Here is a 23,500-nt window from a genome sequence, read left to right on the forward strand (position 1 = left end):
AACGGTGCCTACCTCAGAGCACTGCTGTGAGAAAGAAATGGGACCATCCATGTAGAATGCTTAGTACAGAGCAGAACACATACAGATACCATACAGCTGGCCACTGTTATCGTTCTTGTTACGCCTGCACTATCTGGTTGAACAGGACTGCTGGGGGCGGGGGGCTCCAGGATGGGGGCCCTGAAGGCCTTGGAGAACTAAGTACACACCCGGAAGAGGACACAATATTGCCCTGGTGGGGCAAGCCTAGGTCAAAAGATCCAAGTACGTTTTTAAATATTAACTGGCCTACGAGTCGGTTACAGGAGAGGCATGTGATGTCATGGAAAGAAGTGGGCTTGGTATCTGACAGATTCAAGTTTGAATCCTTGCTTTTGAACCTACTCCCTACGTGAGTGTGGACACATCATTTAATTCTTCCCAGCTGGGGTTTCCTCACTTATAAAATGACACTAATGACAAACCTCGCCATTGTGAGGATTAAATGAGTCAGACCCTATCAATGTCTAGACAAAAGGCTCTTCACAGAATTCTTTTTTTCTTTTTTTAAAGATTTTATTTATTTATTTATTTATTTATTTATTTATTTATTTATTTATTTATGAGAGAGGCAGAGACACAGGCAGAGGGAGAAGCAGGCTCCATGCAGGGAACCTGATGTGGGACTCAATCCCGGGTCTCCAGGATCACACCTTGGGCTGAAGGCAGCACTAAACTGCTGAACCACCTGGGCTGCCCCAGAATTCTTAAAAGTCCACAGTTCTGCCTTGGGTGGTGCCACAGGGGCCACAGCAGGGTGGAGGAGGTTGGGTTTTAGAACTAGCTCCTGATCCCAGTTTTGACCAAGGCAGTTGTGTCTATCTTATTTTATTTATTTTTAAAGATTTATTTATTTATTATTTGAGAGAGAGAGAGCCATGAGTGTATGTGCATGTGTGGGCAGCCTGAGGAGGGGGCTGAGAGGAGGGAAGAGGGCCAGAGAGAGAGAGAGAGAGAGAGAGAATCTCAAGCAGATGCCCCACAGAGCTTGGAGCCCACCTCAGGGCTCAATCCCATAACCCTGAGCTCATGACCTGAGCTGAAATCAAGACTCAGATGCTTAACCGACGGAGCCACCCAGGTGACCCTATTTTATTTTTTGGTTGGTTTTTCCAAGTTGGTGTTCTGTGGAAGACTCTGTCTTCCCATTATTTTGTTTCTCATTACTCACACACAAAAATTTTGAAAACCACTGGCCTGGCAAATAGTATTTACCTGCTAAAGTTGCAAGTTTTGCAAGATTTTAATTTTTTTTTTTTAATTTTAAAGAGAGAAGAGAGTGTGCTTACATAAGTGGGGAGGGGCAGAGGGAGAAGGAGAAGCAGGCTCCATGCTCAGGGTGGAGCCGGACTCAGGACTCTGAGATCATGACCTGAGCCCAAATCAAGAGTCGTTTGACAGTTAACCAACTGAGCCACCCAGGTTCCCCAAAGTTGCAAGATTCAAATGACAGAATTCATAAAATGTTTAGCACAGTGACTGTTGATGAGTGAGCACTAAATACATACTACATACTCTTTTGGTAAGTGTTTAGTTAACACAACACCAGGATGATCATACATCTGGTTGGCTTGGGACAGTCAGTCCTGGTTCACGCTGGTTGTCCTGCGTAATTATTAATAAAGCCACCCTTCACTGACAGAAGTGCTTTGGTTGGGGTGATAAGCTGTTTACCCTAATTATGCCTGTTTCCAGGCCACGGAGGAAAGCCATTCCTTTCATTACAGAAGTGGTGCTGGCTGCATGGCTCTGATCCCTTTGTGGCCACAGACTATGACCACCGTATTTGGCCAGGCCAGAGAGGATTCAGATATGCCACCCTTCTAGAAATGTCAGATATCTCATATCCCATTAGCCCGACCAAACACAAAAATCAGTGTCTTCTGTTTCCATGCCGGGAAGCACGTAGCTTGTGTCAGCTGGGGCTAGACTCAGGTTAGAAGGAAAAGAAATGTCGTTTTTTCCCCTTGGCTACTGGGAGGGTGTGTTGAAAAAAGCCCTCCAGATGCCCAGGAGAGAGATTTGGTTTTTAACATGTTAAAATTGTGACCTTTTGTGACTATTAACTCACACATACAGAGAGCAACAGCCTTTCCTGCTGCACCGCCCAGCCCGTATCCGGTCTAATCAGTAGACAGAAGAAATTCTACAGTGGTGACTCACTTCTGGGCTCACAATGGAACTTACGCTCCTTGGCTTTTTATTATTTTTGAATCTGGAATTCTTTCGGTAAAGTTTGGTACAGTAAATTTAGAACAAAAGGTGTGGACGTTAATGTGCCTCAGGGGTAAAGCTTCGACAGCTTGGGCGTGAGTCAAGCCAGGCTAATGTTTGCTGCTGTAACTCAGGTGTCTTGAACAAAGGTTTTCCCCATGTCTTTATACAAATGTCATAGCAAGGAGGGAAAATTTAAATATACATGTTCTGATTCATTCTGACCAGGTATTTTGAACAAAGACACTTTCTCTGGAATAGCTGTGTTCCAAAGTATTTGTGGGGCATAAAAGCCAGCATGGATGCAATGATGATCCAATCATACTTCAATACTCTAGCATATCTTGAATTCCATTTCCACCCCACCCGAAAATTAATCAGTTTTCTTCTAAATACCCAGGTTAACACTCAATTAACTCCAAGCTGAGAAGAAGGAAAAGGTTGTCCTGGCAACCGCTAGGGAGATTCATTTGGCATAATCTGTTTTTATAAGAGGACCTCTTATTATGGTCTCAGGAACTGTGATGTCAAGTAAATAAGTCCATTATCTTTTTCTGGGGCTTCATTTTTAAGTTTCCTTAAAAGAAGTAAACCAAAATGTTCTATTTCTGATCTTCAAATGAGATCTTTGAAATTCACTAATTAAGGGGAGTTTTGCAGTGAGTTGGAGTGCAGAGAGACATGGATAAATGTAAGGGTACGGTTAATAAAAATTATACGAACAGGTGGAAATTTTAGCTTTGGAATTATTTTAAACAAGTTTTGGGAACAAAGCATACTTTGGGGATGCCTATTGGCCTGGAAAACTGATGGCTTATATATACCTCTTCTTGGATTCTTATAGTTAAAAAGAGAGAGAGAGAGAGAGAGAGAGAAATCACCACACTAGAGTGATTAATCAAAACATTTAAACAATGATATGACGCACACTGGAAGCACTTTTCTATCCTGTCTGGGAAGCCACAAGCAAGGTCTTTGGATGTCATTCCAATTTAGGCCTCCAAGGTAAGGATGTACAAAGACAACAGCAGATTTCACCACTGACTCTCTAAAAGGAGGATTAGACAGATTGTTTCCTGTTTCTGGGGAAGAAAAAAAAAAAGAAAAAAGGAAAGAAAAAGGCCTTGGGACTGCATAGTATTTTATGTGCTTTACTTCCCAAATTCTGTTTTCGAGTTCTTCTAGTGTCCAAAGACGCCAAATGAGATTAAAAGAAATATCATGGGAAGAAGTTGTCTGAGGTCAACCTGCAAGGGAACACATTCCTTTCATCCCTGCCTAGATGTCTTCTGACGGCCACATGTTGTTCTTTAGTCATCCTCTTCGTGCATGGGAGGCAATTTTTGAGTCTTCTGGGCCATTTTTATTATGACGGATTACTATTATTTTTCAAAGGGACAGGTGTCTCTCTCATATTCAGTGTATAAATGACGTTCTGTCACTATCTCATACTGCAAAACCCAGGCACACAGAAGCCTAAATGAATCTTTTGTAGTAGGAGCTAAGTATGGTAAAAGCTAGTTGGTTTAGCTTTAACAGCAACTAGAGTTATCGATTAGATGGTATAGTCAGAACAATGCGGTGGTATTGAAGATTAGAAGATTTAAGGGGTCCATGGGGGTCTCAGTGGGTTAAGAGTCTGATTTTTGGTTTTGGCTCAGGGCATGATTTCAGGGTCATGAGATCGAGCCCCATGTCAGGCTCCTTGCTCAGTGCAGAGTCTCTTAAGACTCTCTGTCCACCCCCCCCCAAAAGACTCTCTGTCCCTCTCCCTTTGCCCCTCCCCACTGTGCATGGTCTCTCATTCAAAGGAATAAATCAATTATATATATATATATATATATAAATTACATAGTTTAAGCCAGGTATGGAAGGCCTAAGTGATAAAACATGATTATACTGGGTTCAGTTTAGTGCCAATGTTATGGGCCCTGGTTTTTTTCCCCCATAATTCTTGAAAATTGTTGACCTATGTATGTATAGTAACCTTCCATTAGCAGGAAAACATGATTGAACAAAATATCCCTTTTCATCATGCTGGCCAATAGAAAGCTCATCATATCTATCATGTTCAGATATTAATAATAATCTAAACTGAAACCCATCAGAGATAAACAATTTTCCCTGGTTTATACAGCAATTAGTTCAGGGTCATTGTCAAAGGCAGGACTAGAATGTGAACTTCCTTTCAATCTGTGTGTAACTCAATTCAGTCTCCCACTCCAGAAAACAACAGTGTTTCTAATCAGAATTTAGACAATCTAATTAGAGAAAAACTGGAAATTTAGATCAGAATGTTAAAAAAAAAAAAAAAAAAAAACCAAACAGGCAGTCAAAATTCGTTTTCTGACTTTGGATACATCATTTGCTCCTTTTAGTTTTTGGATTCCCCCTGAAGCATGAGAGACTTGTATAATATTTAAAAGAAATCTTTTAAACCATCCCTTTCCTAGTAGGTGTCTGGCAAGTGTTTTGTCTGTTATTGCCATTCTATTGTTCTCTACAGAAATAAAGGTTCAAAGACTCAAAGAACACAATAGCTAAGAGGAGGTTTAGTGGGCTGGGTGGTTACTTCCCAATCACTGAATCCCAAGATGGAGAAGGCATCTTATTGGACGGGTCCTTGAATCCACTTGTGCTCCCAACACTATCAGTAGACCAAATCAACACACATGCATATGCATCACTAATTTTCCAATGCATGTAGGTGCTGTTTGGAGTCACAGAACGAAAATTAATTTATAAGCATTAAGGGTTTCAAAATCCAGTTATCAAGTTGAAGTTCATGAAATATTTTACTCTTAAAAAAGAGGATCTTCAAATCAGAAGAGGGTGGGGGACCACCGACATGTCCCATGTCTCCTTTTATACATGTAGGCGGAAAGGCCTAGAATGGACAAGGGGTCACACATGGTATTAAGGCACAGCCAGGATTGGCTCCAAGCCTTCTGACCTCTGGTCCAGTGACCTCCAGCACCTTATACTCTAGTGGCTGCCTGTTTCCTAGTCCTACCAGCCAGTTGCTTGGTCCCAACTGCCTGCTACCTACTTCATCTTCTAATTAAAAATGAGAGCTATGGGAGTGAAGGAATCACTAATGCACTTCTAAATAAAACACTTGTGGGTGCCTTGCACTGAATTTGAACTCCTCCTTGGAAAAAAAAAGAAATCCTAATTTAGTTCAAAATATGCTCAAAAGTATTATTAAAAAGAGAATCACAGACTCATGAATCTGCAGTGAGAACTGTAGCCTCTATTAATAGAAGTTGCCCTAAAGCCAATAAAAATAACATCTTGCCAGAGAACGAGGAATCCACCAAATGGCTTTGTCATTGTTGTTACAATGGAAACATCCATTCAGCATAACACTCATCTCTAAACCAGACCATTGGAATTTATTGCTAAAATGCAGATTGGTGATCTGAGTACAAATTGCCTGCCTTTGTCATGCTGAATAACAATAATCAGGTGCTGTAATTTATTAATATTATTACTTGGAGTCAAGTTTTTGATCCTGCTCAACGCTCCAACTCTTGACTTACCACTCACAGAACAGGCCCACTTCAAGTATCTAAACCACTGGCCTTTCTTCTTTGCTGTTAGCCCTGCCTCGGACTCCTCAGAGGAGGCAGAGAGAAGTGGTGGAGGGCAAACTATTTTAAAAAAGATGCAAAGTGTGCAGCCTTGGATCACTCATGGGCAGAGGCCATTGTTAAAGAGAGCGTGAAAGGATGAGGGAAATCCGTGGGGCTGGTACTCGGCAGCATATGAAATACCAGCTCCTCGGTTGTGGGCTCTGTCTTCCGCACCCCATAATTACTACACTCAGCCGGGTGGCAACGTTTTAGTGGTCCCCAACCACACGCTCAAATCCCGACGCCATCCCCAGTCTTCTCTTCACCACCACACCTCTTGATACAACAGTTTATATGTATTATTTACAATCTCTTTTCCTCCCGTTTAGATAGACTTTGGGGGAAGTTTGTATGGTCGAATAAATATGATGGAGAGCTTACAGGAAGTTCAATGGGTTTCTGGGTTGGGGGGACTACCCAGGTTCCTTAAGATTCTCATCCTTGCTGTGAGTATCCAGGTGGAGAGGGCTTCTAAGAGATATAGCATAAAGCTCAAACTTAGTTGGGAGCCTACTTTAAGTTACGTATTTATTTTTGCCTGAATACAGTCCAAGAGGGTCCGGTGTTGGGCAGGCGCTCATAGTTTACTTCATAATTATGTTGTGCCTTGAGAAGCGCAGTCTGGAAAAGTCTGTTGAGGAATCCATCCTTCTATGCCTTCTATGCCTCGGGGCCTGATGCCCAGTAGTAAGTGTTTGGTAAATGTTTGTTGAATGAATGAGTGAATGAATGAAGGAATGTGTACGTGATCTAGGAGCACCGCGCTAGGCAGAGACTTGGTGACTGCTCCACAGGACACAGGACACAGGGGTAAGGCCCATATCCAAACACTCATCCTAGAAACATCCCAGCTCAGGGTCAGCTTCATGGGCCTGTGACCTGCTGGGTCACACCAGCCCCCCACTCTGCTGGGAAGACCCAGCACCTGGCTTGACGCTCTGCTGTCACCTTCTTGAAGTATTTGATAATTTTTCTTCACGTAGGGCCCCCAGTTTCGAATTGCACTGGGCCGTGGTAGCTGATCTTGCCCAGGGTTCCCTTGCTGGCTCTTGTGCTTGGTCTCCCTGCCCTCACCTGCGCCCTGGCCACGGCTCCCCACCAGTTTTCACCACAGGGCCTCAGGTGGGCTCCACTTCCGGCACCCTCTCTTTAAGTCCTTTCCATCAAAACCTACGTTAGGGGTGTATTCCTCACGCATGGAGCCACATTCTCTCTTGCTCCCCTCCTCCAGCTGGAAAGTACAGACCGCCTTGTTTAAACTAAAGGGTTAAGAGTTGAGGAAGCAGAAGGTGTCACCCTCACCTCCTATCTGCACGTTCAAAGGACTTCAAAAAAGAATGACTCTTTGAACCAAAGCTTGGCTCTTCAGCAGTGGCGTTTCAGACATCCACCACACAGGGATATTTTAGGCTCCCTCCATGGACAGATATTTTGGGATGAGCCAACCTTTCCATGTTCCTCAAACTATATCCTTAAGGCAACTGCTGACGGTATCACTGTATCTCTTCATGAAACAGCTCTCATTCCTAGGAGCCATTGTTTTAAAATTTATGGTGTCATTGCATTTTTTTATAATTGGCAAAGCATGCCCAAAAAGATATGGTTTTGTCAAGCAGTTTTGCAATAAACATATTCCAAAAGACTGTTTACTTTCAACTATCAGGATCACACCTTTTTAAGAAAGAATTTATTTATTTGAGAGAGAGAGAGAGAGAGCATGAGCAGGGGGGAGGGACAGAGGAGAGGGAGAAGCAGGCTCCCTGCTCAGCGCTGTGTCCTGATGCAGGACTCAATCCCAGGACCCTGGGATTAGGACCTGAGCCGAAGGTAGACGCTTAACCCGCTGAGCCACCCAGGGTCCTCATGATCACACCTTTTGAGTTAGAGGTTGGAAGTCCTGGATTCCCAAAGAGGTCTATTTTGCTAGTTTCTTAGCTACATGACCTTGGATAAGTTCCTTGACAATCCTGAATTCTTTCTTTATTAGAAAACAAACAAACAAAAAGCCAGAGCCAAGGAACACCTCTTTTCCAACTTTTGGGTTCATTTTGGGAGTTAAATGAGACTTATGAGACATGCACTTTGAAGGCCATCGCAGAGAGGCGATGGTGATTAAATACATTTCCAAGTGTCAACACTGTGTTCTAGAATATCCACAGACAGATTGAGGACTGAAGGCAAGGGTGGCTGCAGGGCCGAGGGCCGGGGACAAGGCGTGAGGAACTGATGAAGGCTGGGGAGCTGCAAGAGCAGAAAGGTGGGTGTTCAGATTTTCTGGGGCTGGTTTTTCTTTTACCCGCACGAGTTGAGGATGCGGTCAAAGGCAGCAATCACCTACACACCGGGATTGCCATGATCCAGCATGGCAGGGGACAAGATCAGAGACTGCAGCAAGAGCAAGAAGTCTGGGGGAGAAGAAGTTGGGATGAGGTGAAGGAAAGGGGGAAGCTGTTCAGTCTCGCTTTTCATAATAACCAGAGGAGTGCACAGCAGAAGGGAGACGCAAGAAAGAGAAAAGCTGTGTTGCCCCTGTGAAGGCAGGCAGGGAAGGGAAAACCGTTTCAAGGAAGGTTTGGGAGACAGCATCCACTTCATAAACAACAGAAGCAGCTGCTCAGAAAGAATGTATGTAGAAGAGATGCTGATTAATGACTCCGTGGAAATGATTTCCAAACACATATTGGCAGGAATTCAAAGCCAGGGGGTTGGGAGCCCTCAGATCAGCAGAGAAGTTGGGCTATGTTTTGGAGATCCTATCAGGAATAAAAAGACAAGCTTTGTGGGGAGACCTTGGTGGTGATGGAAGGCCAAGGCTAAAATTTCTGACCGTTTGCTTTAGGAAGGAAGGAGCCGATAGAGGAGGCATTGTGATATGGTTCAAAAATGTATTTGTGATTCCACGCAGAGCTAGAGGACAATTTGGTGGAACTGACAGGGGGACGTGACTGGGAAGTGGGAGCCAAGGTGGAGGTCAGGCCACAATGGCAGGTGGGGGAGGTAGGTGGAAGGGGAACAGGCAAGACTGAAGAATACCAATGAGCCAACCAAGCCCATTTCTTCCCCCCAATGTGTTGTTCCAAACAGGATCAGAGAAGGTGCTGATCAACTCGGTTTGGACTCAGCCTAGAGCTCTGTAGGGGCCTGGTGTTCACGGAGTTGCGGCCATAGCCCGAAAGGGAGCCGGGTGCAGGGGTATGAACTGGAGCCCCTGAGGGATCTGGGGGTCCCTTGTGGGAGGCTTGTTTACGGAAACACAAAGCAGGAGAGGTCAAGGTCACCGTGGGAACAGCTCCAGGAGGACTCGGCGGCCGCCCTTTAGCCTCCGACGCTGGGTGAAGGTAGGCCCCAAGGCCTGGGACACACGGGACCCTCTTCCAGCAGGACCCCGCAGCCCTGGATGGAAGGACCCTGAGACAGCCATCATAAGACAAGGAGAAGAAATCCCTGGAGCTGATTTCATGTACAGAAAGGAAATATTTTTGGAAGCAGTTACATGTGGGTAAGGAAAGGGGGGAGTGGGAGGGGTAGCGAGAACATGAGAAACTCGGGCTGAGTGTTCTACTAAGGTCGTCACAGAGTCTCATCTTGATACCACGCAGCCCTGAGAGGGACACAGTACTGGGCCTAGTGGGCAGACACATGCTCAGGTCTCCTGCTGTATGTACGTGGATAATAGCAGTGGCTGAACTGATGCGTGTTGATGACGTGCCAGGAACTGGACAGGTCACCTCTCACTCCTTACAACAGTAGCAGGTAGGTACCACCGTGACTTCTGTCTTCCAGATGAGAAAAGCCAGCCCTGGGGAAGTCTTATGACTCGAGGCCCCATAACCAGGAACTGGGAGCAGCCACGATGCTAACCCAGGCAGCCTGTTTCCAGAGGCCAGAGGTGGAACTGCTACAATAAACAGCTGCGACGAAGCCAGCCAAAATTGAGGGAAAAGGGGAGGGCAGATACACTTGTGAAGACTTAGAAGCTATTATTTAAGAAGAGATAAAAAAACAAAACAAAACAAAACAACAACAAAAAAACCAAGAGGGCTGGGGAAAGGAAAACCACATCTGGACAGAGGTATTTGAATGTTTGATTTTCAGAGATAGGAGAAACTTTTTTTTTCTAAATAAAGATTTTATTTATTCATTCATGAGAGACACAGAGAGAGAGAGGCAGAGACACAGGCAGAGGGAGAAGCAGGCTCCCTGCAGGGAGCCCGATGTGGGACTCGATCCCGGGACCCTGGGAATCACACCCAGAGCCAAAGGTAGATACTCAACCACTGAGCCATCCAGGCACCCCAAGATAGGAGAAACTTTACTGATAATTTTAATAACAATGGAGATAATAGTAACACACTGCACATTTGTTGAAGGCTTACTACGTGACAGGTCCTGTTCTAAGTGATATGCATGTATATATGTGTATATATCCATATATATATATATATATCTTGAATTTTGAGAACAGTCCTTTGTCACTTTTATTGAAATCCCAGGACCTAACGCATAGTAGGTGCTCAACAAATATTTGTCGAATGAATCTTAAAAGGTAACTATCTACACTTTTAGGAAACTCTAGGACACAGGGCTGAAGTCCAAGAGGCCCAGGTCCCACGACCCTCTTGTTTTCTTACTTCACAGCATTTATCTCTGTCCGAAATTATCCTGTTTCTTTCTTTCCTTTTTTATCACCTGTCTCTCTCTGCATGAACGTGTAAACTCCAGGAGAAGCCAAGCCTCACTCATCTTGTTTAGTGCTATACTTATAGTATCGAGGATGATGCCTTGGGCATCGGAGGTGATTAATAAATATTTGCTGCATGAATGAAAGAAGAGAGCCCAATATTTCAGCCTTTTAGAAGAACCCTTTTCCACGATAGCACACTGAGCTGGAGAGCAGAGGCTGGCTGCCCGGGTGCTGATACAGCATCCTTTTCTGTGCCTGTTTTCAAAGAATATCTGTTTACTTTCTCCATCACTGGCTGTTCGTTTACCCAGATGGGTTTAGTTGTGGGGGAGGGGGGGGGAGAAGAGAGGTCTCTAAGAGTTTGTTTAGTTTTTAACACAGATAAACACAGAGCATCACAAAGGTGACCAAACCATCTCCATATAAAAGCACTTCTTCTACCTCACAGCCCTTAGAATGGCTACCATTAAGAAAAAACCAGAAAATAATAAGTGTTGGCAAAGGTGTATAGAACCTGGGACCATTGTGCACTGCTGGTGGGACTCTTATGTGGTGCAGTGACCCCTCAAAAAATTAAAAATAGAATGACCATATGATCCAGCAATCTCCTTTCTGACTATGCATCTAAAAGAATCTCAACCACTATTTGTACACCCATGTTCATGGCAGCCTTATTCACAATAGCCAAAAGGTGGACGCAACCAAGGATCCAGCAATGCATGAATGGATAAACAAAATATGATATACACACAAAATGGAACATCACTCAGCCTTAAAAAGGAAAGAACTTCTGACCCATGCCACAATATGAATAAATTGTGAGGATACGATGCTAAGTGAAATACCAGGGCCTGGGAGCAGGAGGGATTGGGAAGCTGTTTAAAGGGAACAGAGTGTTGCCAGATGAAAACAAGTCTGGAGACTGACTGCCCAACAATGTGAATATACTAAATGCCGCTACACTGCACTCTTAAAGATGGTCAAGATGGTGGATTGTGTCATGTGCATCATTTCACTATGAAAGAAAATAGAAAAATAAGATGACTCTTGGTAGTATGGCCTGTGCCTCATTGTAGACAATCAAGATCCCAAGGTGAACGATTGAGTTAAGTTAAGTGAAAATGCAGTCAATATAAAGGAATAGCAGAGGAAGACAAAGAGGGAACAGCCCCACCATAAACAACTGTACTAGAGATGGGGAGGGATTAAGCATAAGCTTTTGGTTTCGTACTCTTTTTTTTTTTTAAGATTTTATTTGTTTATTTGAGAGAGAGAGAGAGAGAGAGGACACACAGAGTGGAGAGAGAGAGACAGAGCAGGGAGCCCAATGTGGGGCTCGATCCCAGGACCCTGAGACCATGACCTGCTGAGGCAGATGCTTAACCGACTGAACCACCCGGGCGCCCCTGGTTTGTCCTCTTGCCAATGTTGCAAATAATGCTTTCTTCAATGGCTGTTTGATAGTAGATACACTTAAGCATTTTACACAAATCTTTTAGAGATTCTAAGAGTTTGGAGCCTGTGATGTTTCCAGAGTCAGGCCTGCCTGGATCAGGTTGGGAATGGTAACGCTGTTCTGAAAAGTGAGATCTCTTTTACACCATCCGGCGGACACTCACCTGTCCACACGAAGCTGGCAGACAATGCTCAGCGCATCGACGACTCCTTCTTCTTTCAACTGTCGACAGCCGATGGACGTAGCAATAAAACATCCTGTTCTACCTATCCCTGCGCTGAAAAGCAAAGACAAAGAGTAAAAAAGGTGGAGGAAAAGTAGAAAAGATAAAATGTAGTCTTTTTTTTTTTAATTTTTTTGTCTTTTAAAACTTTAATGCTGGTACGATAGCAGTCTCGGGGGTACAATATAGTGGTTCAACACCTCCGCACATCACCCAGTGCCTAGCACGACATGCACACCCCGCAATCCCCATCACCTGTTTCACCCATCTCCTCACCCACCTCCTCAAGACAAAAGATATTCTTTTAAAAGGGTAAGGCTAAGTCTCAGACAGCGCCAGGCTTAGCAACAAAGCTCTCAGGCTGAGAGGACCAGCCTGGCCCAGCACAGGGCTTAGACTGTGTTCCATTGCTGAGTTATGTGCAGTAGGGAGAGCTGGGTGGGAGGAGAATAGTGACCAAGGCATTGTCAATATTCTACAAAGGATCATTGGGACCTGAAGTTAGGGAAGGTGGAGGCACTAGAAAGGAGGAGAAAGACTTAGACAAATCACAAATGTGAATCTGGAGGACCGAAGGAGAGGTGGTGCCAATGAGACAAGGGGAGAATTCTCGAAGAAAGGCCAATTTGGTGGTGGTAGGGTGGTGGTGGAGGGAAGGTTGGTCTTGGATATATCGATGTTGAAGTTTCCAGTGAATAACTGAGGATTCACTAGAGTTTGGGAGAAGGATGTGGCCCGAGGAACACATTTCTAGGTCATTTATACCCAGGTGATAGTTGAAGAGAGACACTATCCGTCCAGGAGGGTTCACCCATTCATCTGCCCTGGATGGTAAGTCATCAACCTAACAGGCCCTTTAACTCTCCATCTCCATCCTTCTTTGGCCTTCTGTCCTCACACCCAACTGGTTCAGCAGTTTCAACCAGTAATAGTCTTTATGCAAATTGCCCTCAAATTTACATCTAAATTCCCTAAGTTTCTCCCAAACTCTAGATTAGCATCCCATCTCTTAGCTGGAACTCTTGATGTTACTATTTTGCACTGACTTTCGTTCAATGCATCTAAATTCAATGTACCTAAAACAGAATTAATTCTCTTTTCCCTCAATGGCATTACCAGTTAGCCACAAGTTTCCCAGCCTAGAAGTCTTGGAGCCATCTCCCACATCATCTCCCTGCTCTCACCTCCCACAGCCAATCTGTTACCGATTCTTCTATTTTCCACCTCTACTGAAGCTTCTGGGCTCCATGCTTTCCTTTCTATAAACTGTGCTCACGTTTTCGACATCTCCTTACTTCATGGTTTGCAATGATCTCGTTATGGTTGCCAAGTCTCGAGTCTCTTCCTGGACTAATTCATGATACACACAGCTGCTAGGTTCATCTTTCTAAAATAGGGATCTGATCATATTACTCGCTACTCAAAAGCTGTAGATGGTGTCCCAGTGGTTACAGGCAGCGCCTAAGCTCCCCACCAGGGTGTTCGTGACCTTGTATAATATGAACATGACTAACTTTCGAGCTTTGAGTCTTTACACTGTCCTCCTTTTATCCTTTGTGCCATTTTTTGTCATTTACATGAATCACTGCAAAAAATGGCTTTTATTTTCTGACTTCCCTTTCTGTGTTAATGATATTCCTCAGAAATGTCCTCCTCACCATCCTCTAAAACCACAAAAGTTGGTCATTTCTTAAGATCCTGCTCAACATTATTTCAACTCTTAGAGGCTTTCTTCAGTCCTCATGGTTCGAATGAACAATTCCCTGCGTAGCCCTCAAATAGTATTTATTTCTCATCGTTGGCACTTGTTTCCTATTGGATGGGAATTTAGAGGAATTCAGAGGTGGATGGGGGTCCCTTTTAGGTGAAGAGTCTATAAAGAGTTGGTCTCACTAAGGAGACAGGATTTGAATTGCACCCTATGAATGGTGGGCATTTTGGTTATCGTGAATGAGAGGGAATATCTCCCGTACGACAATGGTATAAAGAAAGATTTGCTGCAGAACAGGATAGATGGTGTGCAATAGTGACTAGACTAGCGTGGCCTGAAGAGAAGGCCATCTTAGAGAACTAGTGGGAAACAAGACTGGACAGGCACACCGAGGCGGATAAAGGATCTTACATGGAAAGCTAAGAGGTTTGGACTTCATCCTCTAAAACAGCAGTGCTTTGTTTTGTTTTGTTTTTTAAGAATTTGATAAAAACTATGAACTCTCACTCCCCAGAAAAGCTCAGATGATTCTATGTACTCTATAATTTGTTAAAGTAATTTCAAGTTGTTCACTGACCCCTGTCGTTTTTCCGTAGACCCAGGGTTAATTAAGACTTTTTTGCTTCAGACAACGGGGTGCCAGTGAGAAGTGCTGTGCAGGGATTTCCATGTGATGAAGGAGGGTTTTAGGGACATCACGCGCAAGAAGTGGATGGGGTAGGCTGTGTTGGAGGTGGGGCTCGGGGCAGTGGGGTGTGTTTGTGCAATTAGCCACTGACTTCTAAAATACATGGATGAGGTCATTAGGGCCTGAACTTGGGTGGTTGGACAGGAAGTGATGATTATGGGAGAAGCTTTGAAGGGAAAGCCAATCTGGTGACTGATTAGATACTGAGGCTGGAGTTGAGAGAAGGGCCAAAGATAACTGTCGACATTCGATGTTGAGTGCCTGGAAAAAAGCTGGACTTATTCTTAGAAATAGTCATTAGAAGGGGAACTGGTTTTATAGGGGAAACAGCTAGTTCATTTTAGATATCCTGAGTGTTTTATGATTTTGGGTGGAGGACCATTCCAGCCCCAAAACATGACCCATTAGGGTATCTTTCCTCACCCCTAAGTGAAGTTTAGGATAAGGCCTAGTGTTAGAAACTGGATAATGACTCCATTGGATATATATATATATATGAATTTCACTCTTAATTAAACTGCAGAAGTTCAAAAAAGAAGGAGGCTAAAGTTATAATTTAAAATAATTATATTTTATTTATTAGAAATATCAAAAGCTACCTTGTAAGGCTTATGACATTAAACAAAGCAACATAAATTATTTCGATGAAGTATGAAGAATAAATGGCTAATTATTTATAATCATATAAATAATTTTAAAACGATTTGCTCTCACTTGGGCACCCTAAAGGGGAAGGGGAATGAGGTATTTGTTATGAGAGTTGTGAGCTAGGTGTTAGGGAGGAGAACCAGCAGGGACATGTTGCTTTTGTTTGTATAGCCCAAATACCCATGTTCTGGTAACAACATTTTGTTCTCCTTTCGGCAAACTACCGCTTACCCACTTCTCACTTCATAGATTTATTTCCATCTTTTTTTAAAAAATGAAATCATTTTTAAACTATCTGACTGGTTTTCACCAAGTTTGACATAATAATAAATGTTATCAAGATACAATTCACGTACGGTTCAGCTGCCATCTTGAAGAAACAAAAAAGCCATCACTAACTTTTAAAAATGTGTCATTCCTAGCGTAGATGAGACTGATGAGACTGAATAAATTGACGTAAGTTTCAAGGCAGAGGGCTGAATAAAGTTTCCAGTTCCCTAAGCCATTATGTAGAGGTGGCATTTTTCTCTCTGGTGTCATTGTTGTTTGCTGAAATGCCCTGATAACGCCACCTCATTTCTGTAAAGTATCACCTTGATCAAAACTCAAATATTAAGGAGTTAACCAACTTGAATAAACATTTCATTTACCAATCAAGTCACAACCAGGAAGCACAACCCGCCGGCTCTATGACTTTAGGGAGGATGGACAGTTGGTTAAGCAGAAAGGACGGTTCATCCCTTACCTGCAGTGGACAACCACAGGCCCTCGGCCCGTGGAAGCAAGTCTATCTTCTTCAACGTCCAGCATGAGCTGTAGAAGGGGCTGGGCACTGTCTGGAGTCTTGTGATCGGGCCATGAGGTGTACCAGTAATGCTTCACATGTTGGGTGTGACTTCCTTGCTGAAAATAGCAATAGCCACCAAATGCCTCATTTACTTGTGGAACTAAAAGTCATCCAAACCACAATAATCCTTCTATCACTCCCATCTTGCTGGCAACTTACTTCTGGGTGGAAAAAAAAATCTCGGAGATTTCTGAAGAGTACTCTTCTACCTTGGGAAAACTTTACTATAAATATGCTGATGTTAAAGTTTGACAGTCTTGCCTTTGGTAAATGAGAAATACATATTTAAAATCGAAGATGCATATGAAACATATGTGATATATATATTTGTAACTTGTTTTAATAAACCTAAGGTAGACGCAAAGGAAGCCAGGAGGGAATTGGAATGGGGTGTGTTTCCTGCTCTTAGAACATTCTTGACAAGTGATGATAAACATATTAACCCACATAGGAACGCTTAGTTTTATATTTGGCCCCTACATTTGAATTTCTACATTCATCCCAAATTGCAGTTTTTAGCAACAGTGAGGAGTCCCCGGAACAAAGGAGCTACAAGGGGTCACTAAATCAGATAAACTTTGAGTGAGGGTCCATGCACGTCATCTCAGAGCCCAGTGCCCATCAGGCAGCTCGACGTGGAGTAGGCATGTAAAGGCTTATGTTGAAAACAGTGCCTTCCCATTTTGAATTTCCCTCTAAAAGTCTTCATGGCAGCTCTGCCTCTACTCTCTGTGATGCTTCTGTTCCAGCAGTGGGGCCCTAGATAGGATTGACATCTTTGAGATGATTGTTCTCTAGAAGCAAAAACAATACCGTGGCAGTGTTCCTCAGCATCTGCTGCCCGTAATTTAAATAAGATAACTTTTGTGTGACATAATCTGGTCTGGGGAAAGTCCCCATAAATTACTGTAACTCCGAGTTTGTGAAGCTCTCATCAACACTTCAGGCTTGTCTTGCCTCCCACAGCCACCCACAAACACAGATTTTCTCTTTCAGTTTCTAGGCCTTCCTAAAAGCTGCTTAGACCAAAGTCACTTTAAAAAACAAAAAACAAACAAATAAAAAAAAAAAACAACAAAAAAACTCCCACAAATCATGGTAGAGTCTCTAGTACAAACCTTTAGTTAAAGGCATTGGAAAGGTGAAAACAGGATGTTTTGTTTATAGGAATTAGGGGATCACAACATCCTACTTAGTGAATTTTCCTTAATGCCTGCTTCTATCAATTTAATCATTCCACATACTATGAATGACAAAGATATACATGAGGGAATGGTAATCCTTTCTCTACGATCTTGACATTATTTTTCAAGTTGAATCTGCAGTGCTTATCAGGATAAATAATTTCAGAGTAGAAATGTAACCCTGTCATATCATGTCCTTTGTAGAGAGTTACAGCTACATAACTTACCTTTAAGACAAGGTTTCGAACCGTATAGTTGTCACATTCATTTACATTGATAACCAGAACCTCAACCTTCCCATATATTCCTCTCTTTTCTGGCCAGTATAGTACACATTTCTGGAAGAGGAAAAAAAAGAAAAAACACAACATAGCAGATATTAATGATTTCACTGGCCTTGGAGTACTTTTCATTCAAGTACCTCAATAGTTTTTATTTGGCTAATTCTAAAAATGTCCAGTACTGATTTTACAGGATTGGAAATGTGCTAAAACTACTGAATTGTACATTTTAAACAAGTGACTTTCATGGTATGTAAATTATATCCCGATAAAATCTTAAAAATGAAGTATCAGTGTTTACACATGCCTCTCCAATGCTATTGCTACTAATCCCGTACAAAAACAGGGCAAAATTTCCCCAAACCCAAAGTTAAGGACTAAATTGAGAAATTAAGAATTAAGATTCAAATATTAGACTTTATCAGGTGATGACTAGGAATATTTTTTTCAGTCATTGAGCCAAGTCACATTTTCCTGCTCCATCAAGTTGAAGCAATAAGAGTATCTGTGATGTGTTAGATGCCATAGAATGAAGGCTCCCTAGTATGTGAAGAGGATGGAATGATCATGAATACATCTATTGTATTACATTTTCCAGAACCAGTGGTCTTTTCACTTATAGGGTCAACTGAAATAAATGTACCACAAAACTATTTAAAGAATAGCATTTTTATAATGGGTCCTCTTTGAAGGGTTTAATAAGAGTAATAATGATTATATTGCAACTGAGGCATTATAACATGGTAGTTAAGGCGCGCAGGCTTTGGAGCCATAGAACCTAGGTCCAAATTTTGGTTTTGCCACTTATTACTAGCTGAGAATCTGTTAAAAAAAGATACTTAGGTTCTGTGGCCTCAGTTTACCCATCAGTTAATTCACGAAAAGTACTTAGGACAAAGCCAGACATACAGTATACACTTAAAATACGTTGTCTTTCTTAATGTTGTTCTATGTTTAGGTTATTGATCTAAATGATTGGATCATTGCTTCATTATTCACTAGATCATACATTAAATACCGTATTATTATTATATCTGAGCTACATTATTAAAAGAAAAATAAAAAATGAGATTCAAGCATACATATAGGTTCATATTATGTATTATTTTGCCTTTTAAACAGCTGCAAAAGAAAAAAAAAGCTCACTATGAATTCTGACCACATAGTTCAATGATGAAGAATGTAAAGTGTGGAAGTTGGTTTTTTGTTTCTTTTTTCTTTTCAAGTGCTCAGAGAAGCAATGTTAACTTTAGAAATATTGTTCAAATAGAACTTATCATTTTCTGGCAAACACACATGCACATTTATAGAGAAATTCCTTCACTTGTTGCCTTGAGTCCTGACCTTTTAGTCCTCAGGACGTTTATGTCAAAGGCATAGGACCACACTTGAAAAAAAATTAAGAACTTCTAGGTTCAAAAGAGCAGCAGCCGAATCCCAGATTTACAGAATTAAAGGAAAAAAAAAACCATGCAAAGTATCAGAAACACGCCTCGGGAAGTCTATCCTGCTAAGTACTAAGCACTCCACCTGCCAGCGCCAGGATGGAAGTCACTTCGCCCGGTGGAATCACTGTTTCTTTCATCCATTACAATAAGAACACATTTGCATCCTCTGCGTCCTGGTCCTTTTCCAAACAAAGTAAATCATTCTCGCCCCTATTTACATGCCCCCTGCCCCCCCAGACCGTCCGGCAATCAGGCTGAAGGCATCCTCCTGGCTGACATAACATTGAGAAAAGAAACCTTTTAAAAATAAAGCTATTTATTTCTCTCCTCATTTACTAGTGCCAAATGTCTCAGATTTCCCAGGTTTGTTAAAGAGAATCATACTAACCAATTTGCCTGGTTTCTTTCAATGAAGCATCAATTATTTCGCTGTGAGACCCGAGCTATTGTGTATCTTAAAACCCATGCCTCCTGGATGAATCCAAGAAGAGTGACAAAGAATCTTGAAAAAGGTACTGAACAAAGAAAGAGGCCTTCAGCGGTCCAGCAGTCTGGCATATGTGCCCCATTGTCCACGACGCGCCCTGAGCAGCAGGCCCCTCTTGGAGAAGGTGGCTCTTGAAACTGGTCAGAAAAGCTGCAAGGCAGGAGCTCCAAGCCTGCACCCTGACTCTCAACAATACCCGAACGAGCTTGTGCACCTACTTGATAAATGGAAGCGCTGCTCGTTTCTCTCTCAAGCTTGCCGGGGCCCTCTTTGAATGTTTTTCTTGACTCTTTACCAAAAATGCAATTGGCAGTCAGCTCCCAGTAGACAATGCAATGTGACTTGTTCATTCAAACAACCCTTAATTAGCATCCCATCTCCTTTCTGAGATACAATAGCTTATTTTTACACACTGAATACATTTCCCCCCACTTTTAGGAGAACGTAGAAAAAGAGACCAGATAAGTGTGGGTGCTTTTGAATGTGAGGTGGGGGAGAGCTGCATATGTGGTTGTTGAAAGAGCACAAGTTCACGTTCAAATTATTTTTGTGAACAGCTTTTTAGGGCTCCTTTATCGCGGTGCTAACAATGATCTGAAAGGGGTAGAAAATGCAAGGAAGGAAAATGCTTTCTTGCAGATAATATGGTGAAGCCACACTAATTGTAGGTAATTCAAAAGAGCATGCTCTCTCTCGCGGAATACAATCCCAAATTATCACTATTCTTTGCTAACTGGGCTGATCCTTTCAGTGAAATTATCTATTAATTCCCCAAATTCATAATTTGGAGGGAAAAGAGGTTTTCAGAGGCTCATGTGTCTCTTGTACAAACAAGTGATTAGTGAACTCTGACCGTAAAGATCCTGGACATCAACCAGTGCTTCATAATTAGTGGTTTATAGCAAAAGTGGAATTCAACACAAAGCAGTGCAAGCTCCTTTTATGATTTCTTTTCTCTTTGACCCTCCCTCTCACTTCCATCACATGGGGGCTATTTGGGTATAGAGAGGAAGGAGATCTAGCTGGTAGTTTAGTTGTCTGGAAAAAAAAAGATCTATTTTTAAGTTACTTTCTTTTTGAATTCTATGCATTTGAAATCAAAAAGATTTGCTCTCTGAGCTAAAGACACGTATCATCACATAGACAGCGGCTCTGCATAAATTAAAAAGAAGATGGGCAGTTTCATTGGGGTTACATCCGCATATGAGATCTTTAGGATGGGTCGGGTCGCCCGCAGTTATGAGTTACTTTCATTCCTGGAGTTCCATCGAAGCATCACCAGCACAGGTGCAGCAATTTAATATTACAAGTACCTTCACCAACATATCATTAATCTCACACCAGGTGCTGTGGAACTAGGTACACCGGGTTAGGTATAATTATTATTATTATTATTATTATTAATCATTTTACAGCAGAGGAAACTAAAGTTCAGGTGTCCTGATAGGGGGCTCTGGGATAATGTCCTTGGAACTAAAACTCTCAGGGCAAGCATCATTTTAAAAATTCAGTTTTTTATCTCAGATGTCTACTGCCCCTTCACCAATCCTTCTTCATGCACCACAGTGTTCTCGGGCCACTCGCCTACTGAGCTCAGCACTCCTGACACTGGAGCTGTACCTTTCTCCAAGGGCTACCTACTTCCATTCAAACATCCTTATGGCAGTTGTACCCATGAGTGAAGCCCAGTAATTTAATTTTACATAAATTAATGAAACATGAAGGTGCAAAAAAAAAAAAAAAAAAGGAAGGAATTTGTTCTGGGAAATGATTGCACAAGTTAAATAAGTTTTCATTGGGGAAAAAAATGACTCAGCAGTCAAAAATAAAAAAAAGGACTCAGTAGACAGGTGATAATTATAAAAGTGCAAAGTTTGAAGATCTACGCAGGGTTCTGCATTCATAATTCCTTTACAGACTTTTCTGTGTTTTCTCTCATTTTGAAGAAACTGAAGTGGGAAATTCAGATGATGTCTAAAGGGCATGACTTACATAAGCCATATGATCTAGAGCTCCAGCTTCGCCAACACTAACACAACTGAGTTCTATGAAAAAAATGAACACATTTTAGTGTGAACAAATGTACATGTCTTAAGATAAAGTAAAGCATTAGAGTTTTTTGGTGGTTGTTTTTGTGATTTTCCACTAAATTTCTTTTGGCTAATTGTGTTGAATAAGAGGGCTGCTTCTTTTTATTTTTAAGATTTTATTTATTCATGAGAGACACACAGAGATAGGCAGAGACACAGGCAGAGGGAGAAGCAGGCTCCCTGTGATGAGCCTGATGGGGGACTCAATCTCAGGACCCCAGGGTCACACCCTGAGCCAAAGGCAGACGCTCAACCGCTGAGCCACCAAGGTGTCACAAATAAGAGGGCTTCTAACTATGGTTAAGAGTAGAGTGGGCTAAAACAAATGAATAAAATCTAGCAAATTAAAATTAAAAATTAAGGCGCCATTATATTTGGAACGTAAGCATGCTTGAAAGGACAGGTGAGTCATTTTGCTGGACAGCTGTCAGCCTCTGAATTTCAGGCCACCCTTAATTGCTTGGGTAGTAGAAACATAGGGTATGGGAATGAGAGCTAGGCTGCCTGGCCTTGCTGGGCAGGTCTAGGCCAGGCTGCCTCTCTAAATATTAGAATAGCTAATTCTGATCGTCCGGGAAAGCTGAAAACTGGTCAGTACATGCCAGGCTGACCTTTTTTTTTTTTTTTTTTTTAAATTAAATTTAATTTATTTATTCATGAGACACAGAATGAGAGAGAGGCAGAGACACAGGCAGAGGGAGAAGCAGACTTCCCCGCAAGGAACCTGATGCGGGACTCAATCCCAGGACCCCAGGACCTCAACCGGAGCCAAAGGCAGACGCTCAACCACTGAGCCACCAGGTGCTCCACTGCGCTGACCTTCAACCTTACCTGCCTTAATCTTGTTATCCAGACACCTAGTTCTGAGACGTGGTTTTCTTTTTCTTTTTCTTTTTCCTTCCCCCTCCCCCCCTTTCTTGGTAGAGGCACGCCTCGTTTTCCTGAGTTTCACTTGATGTGCTTAGTAGACCCTATATTTCTTACAAATTGAAGGTCTGGGGCAGGCCTGCCTGGGGAAAGTCTACTGGCACCATTTCTTCAACAGCTTTTTCTTGCTTCACGTCTCCATGTCACATATCGGTTAAGTCTCACACATTTCAAACTCTTTCACCATTATTCCACTTTCTACAGAGCTCTGTGATCAGCGACCTTTGGTGTTACTACTGTAGATATGCTGGGATCCCATGAACCACACTTCTCTAAGACTACGAGCTGAATCCATACACGTGGGTGTCCGACTGCCCACCGACTGGCCATTTCCTGCGTCTGTCCCTCCCTGTCCTGGAGCTTCCCTAGTCCCTGAGACACCACACTATTGCAGTTAGGCCAATTAATAACCCTACAACGGCCTCTTGGTGTTCACGTGAAAGGAAGAGTCATAGGTCTCTCACTTTCAATCAAAAGCTAGTAGTGAGTAAGCTTCACCAGGAAGGTGTGTCGAAGGTGGAGATGGGCCCAAGCAAGGCCTCCTGCGCCAGTTTGCTGAGTTGTGTATGCAAAGGAAAAGTTCCCAAAGGAGATGAAAAGTGCTCCCTCCAGTGAACACATGAATGATAAGAAAAGAACAAACAGCCCAGTTGGTGATCTAAGAATATAGGGATTATTAAATGAAAGTCTGGCAATTATTCATTTATTTATTAGAAAGTAGAAAGATTCATGAAACTATAACGCCTGGGAATTTCTAAAGATAACTCCACCTTCATTTTTTTTTCTCTTTTGGAGGAAATGATTTTTGTCTATTCCAAACAATGACGCGTAACACAATTGAAAGTTGGCACATTTTTGGTAAACAGCATTTTCCTGGTAGTGTGGAGCTTACTGCGTATTTCTTTTGAGCCAGACCTCTCAGTACCATTTTGATCTGT

General features: G+C 42.5%; 1 protein-coding gene across 3 annotated transcripts in view; it reads right to left on the reverse strand.

The window, feature by feature from the left end:
• The window catches only part of PTPRR (protein tyrosine phosphatase receptor type R), a 234,507-nt gene that overhangs the window by 6,028 nt on the left and 204,979 nt on the right, over window positions 1-23,500 (reverse strand). For all 3 annotated transcript variants that reach the window (XM_072741944.1, XM_072741945.1, XM_026001716.2), the window contains 3 exons: window positions 17,557-17,667; window positions 16,044-16,201; window positions 12,192-12,305 (listed from right to left, as the gene is read on the reverse strand). In XM_072741944.1, coding sequence (XP_072598045.1) covers window positions 12,192-12,305; window positions 16,044-16,201; window positions 17,557-17,667 — 383 coding nt within the window. The remainder of the gene's footprint in view (window positions 1-12,191; window positions 12,306-16,043; window positions 16,202-17,556; window positions 17,668-23,500) is intronic.

This window comes from Vulpes vulpes, chromosome 16 (genome assembly GCF_048418805.1).
Source record: "Vulpes vulpes isolate BD-2025 chromosome 16, VulVul3, whole genome shotgun sequence".
Taxonomy (NCBI): domain Eukaryota; kingdom Metazoa; phylum Chordata; class Mammalia; order Carnivora; family Canidae; genus Vulpes; species Vulpes vulpes.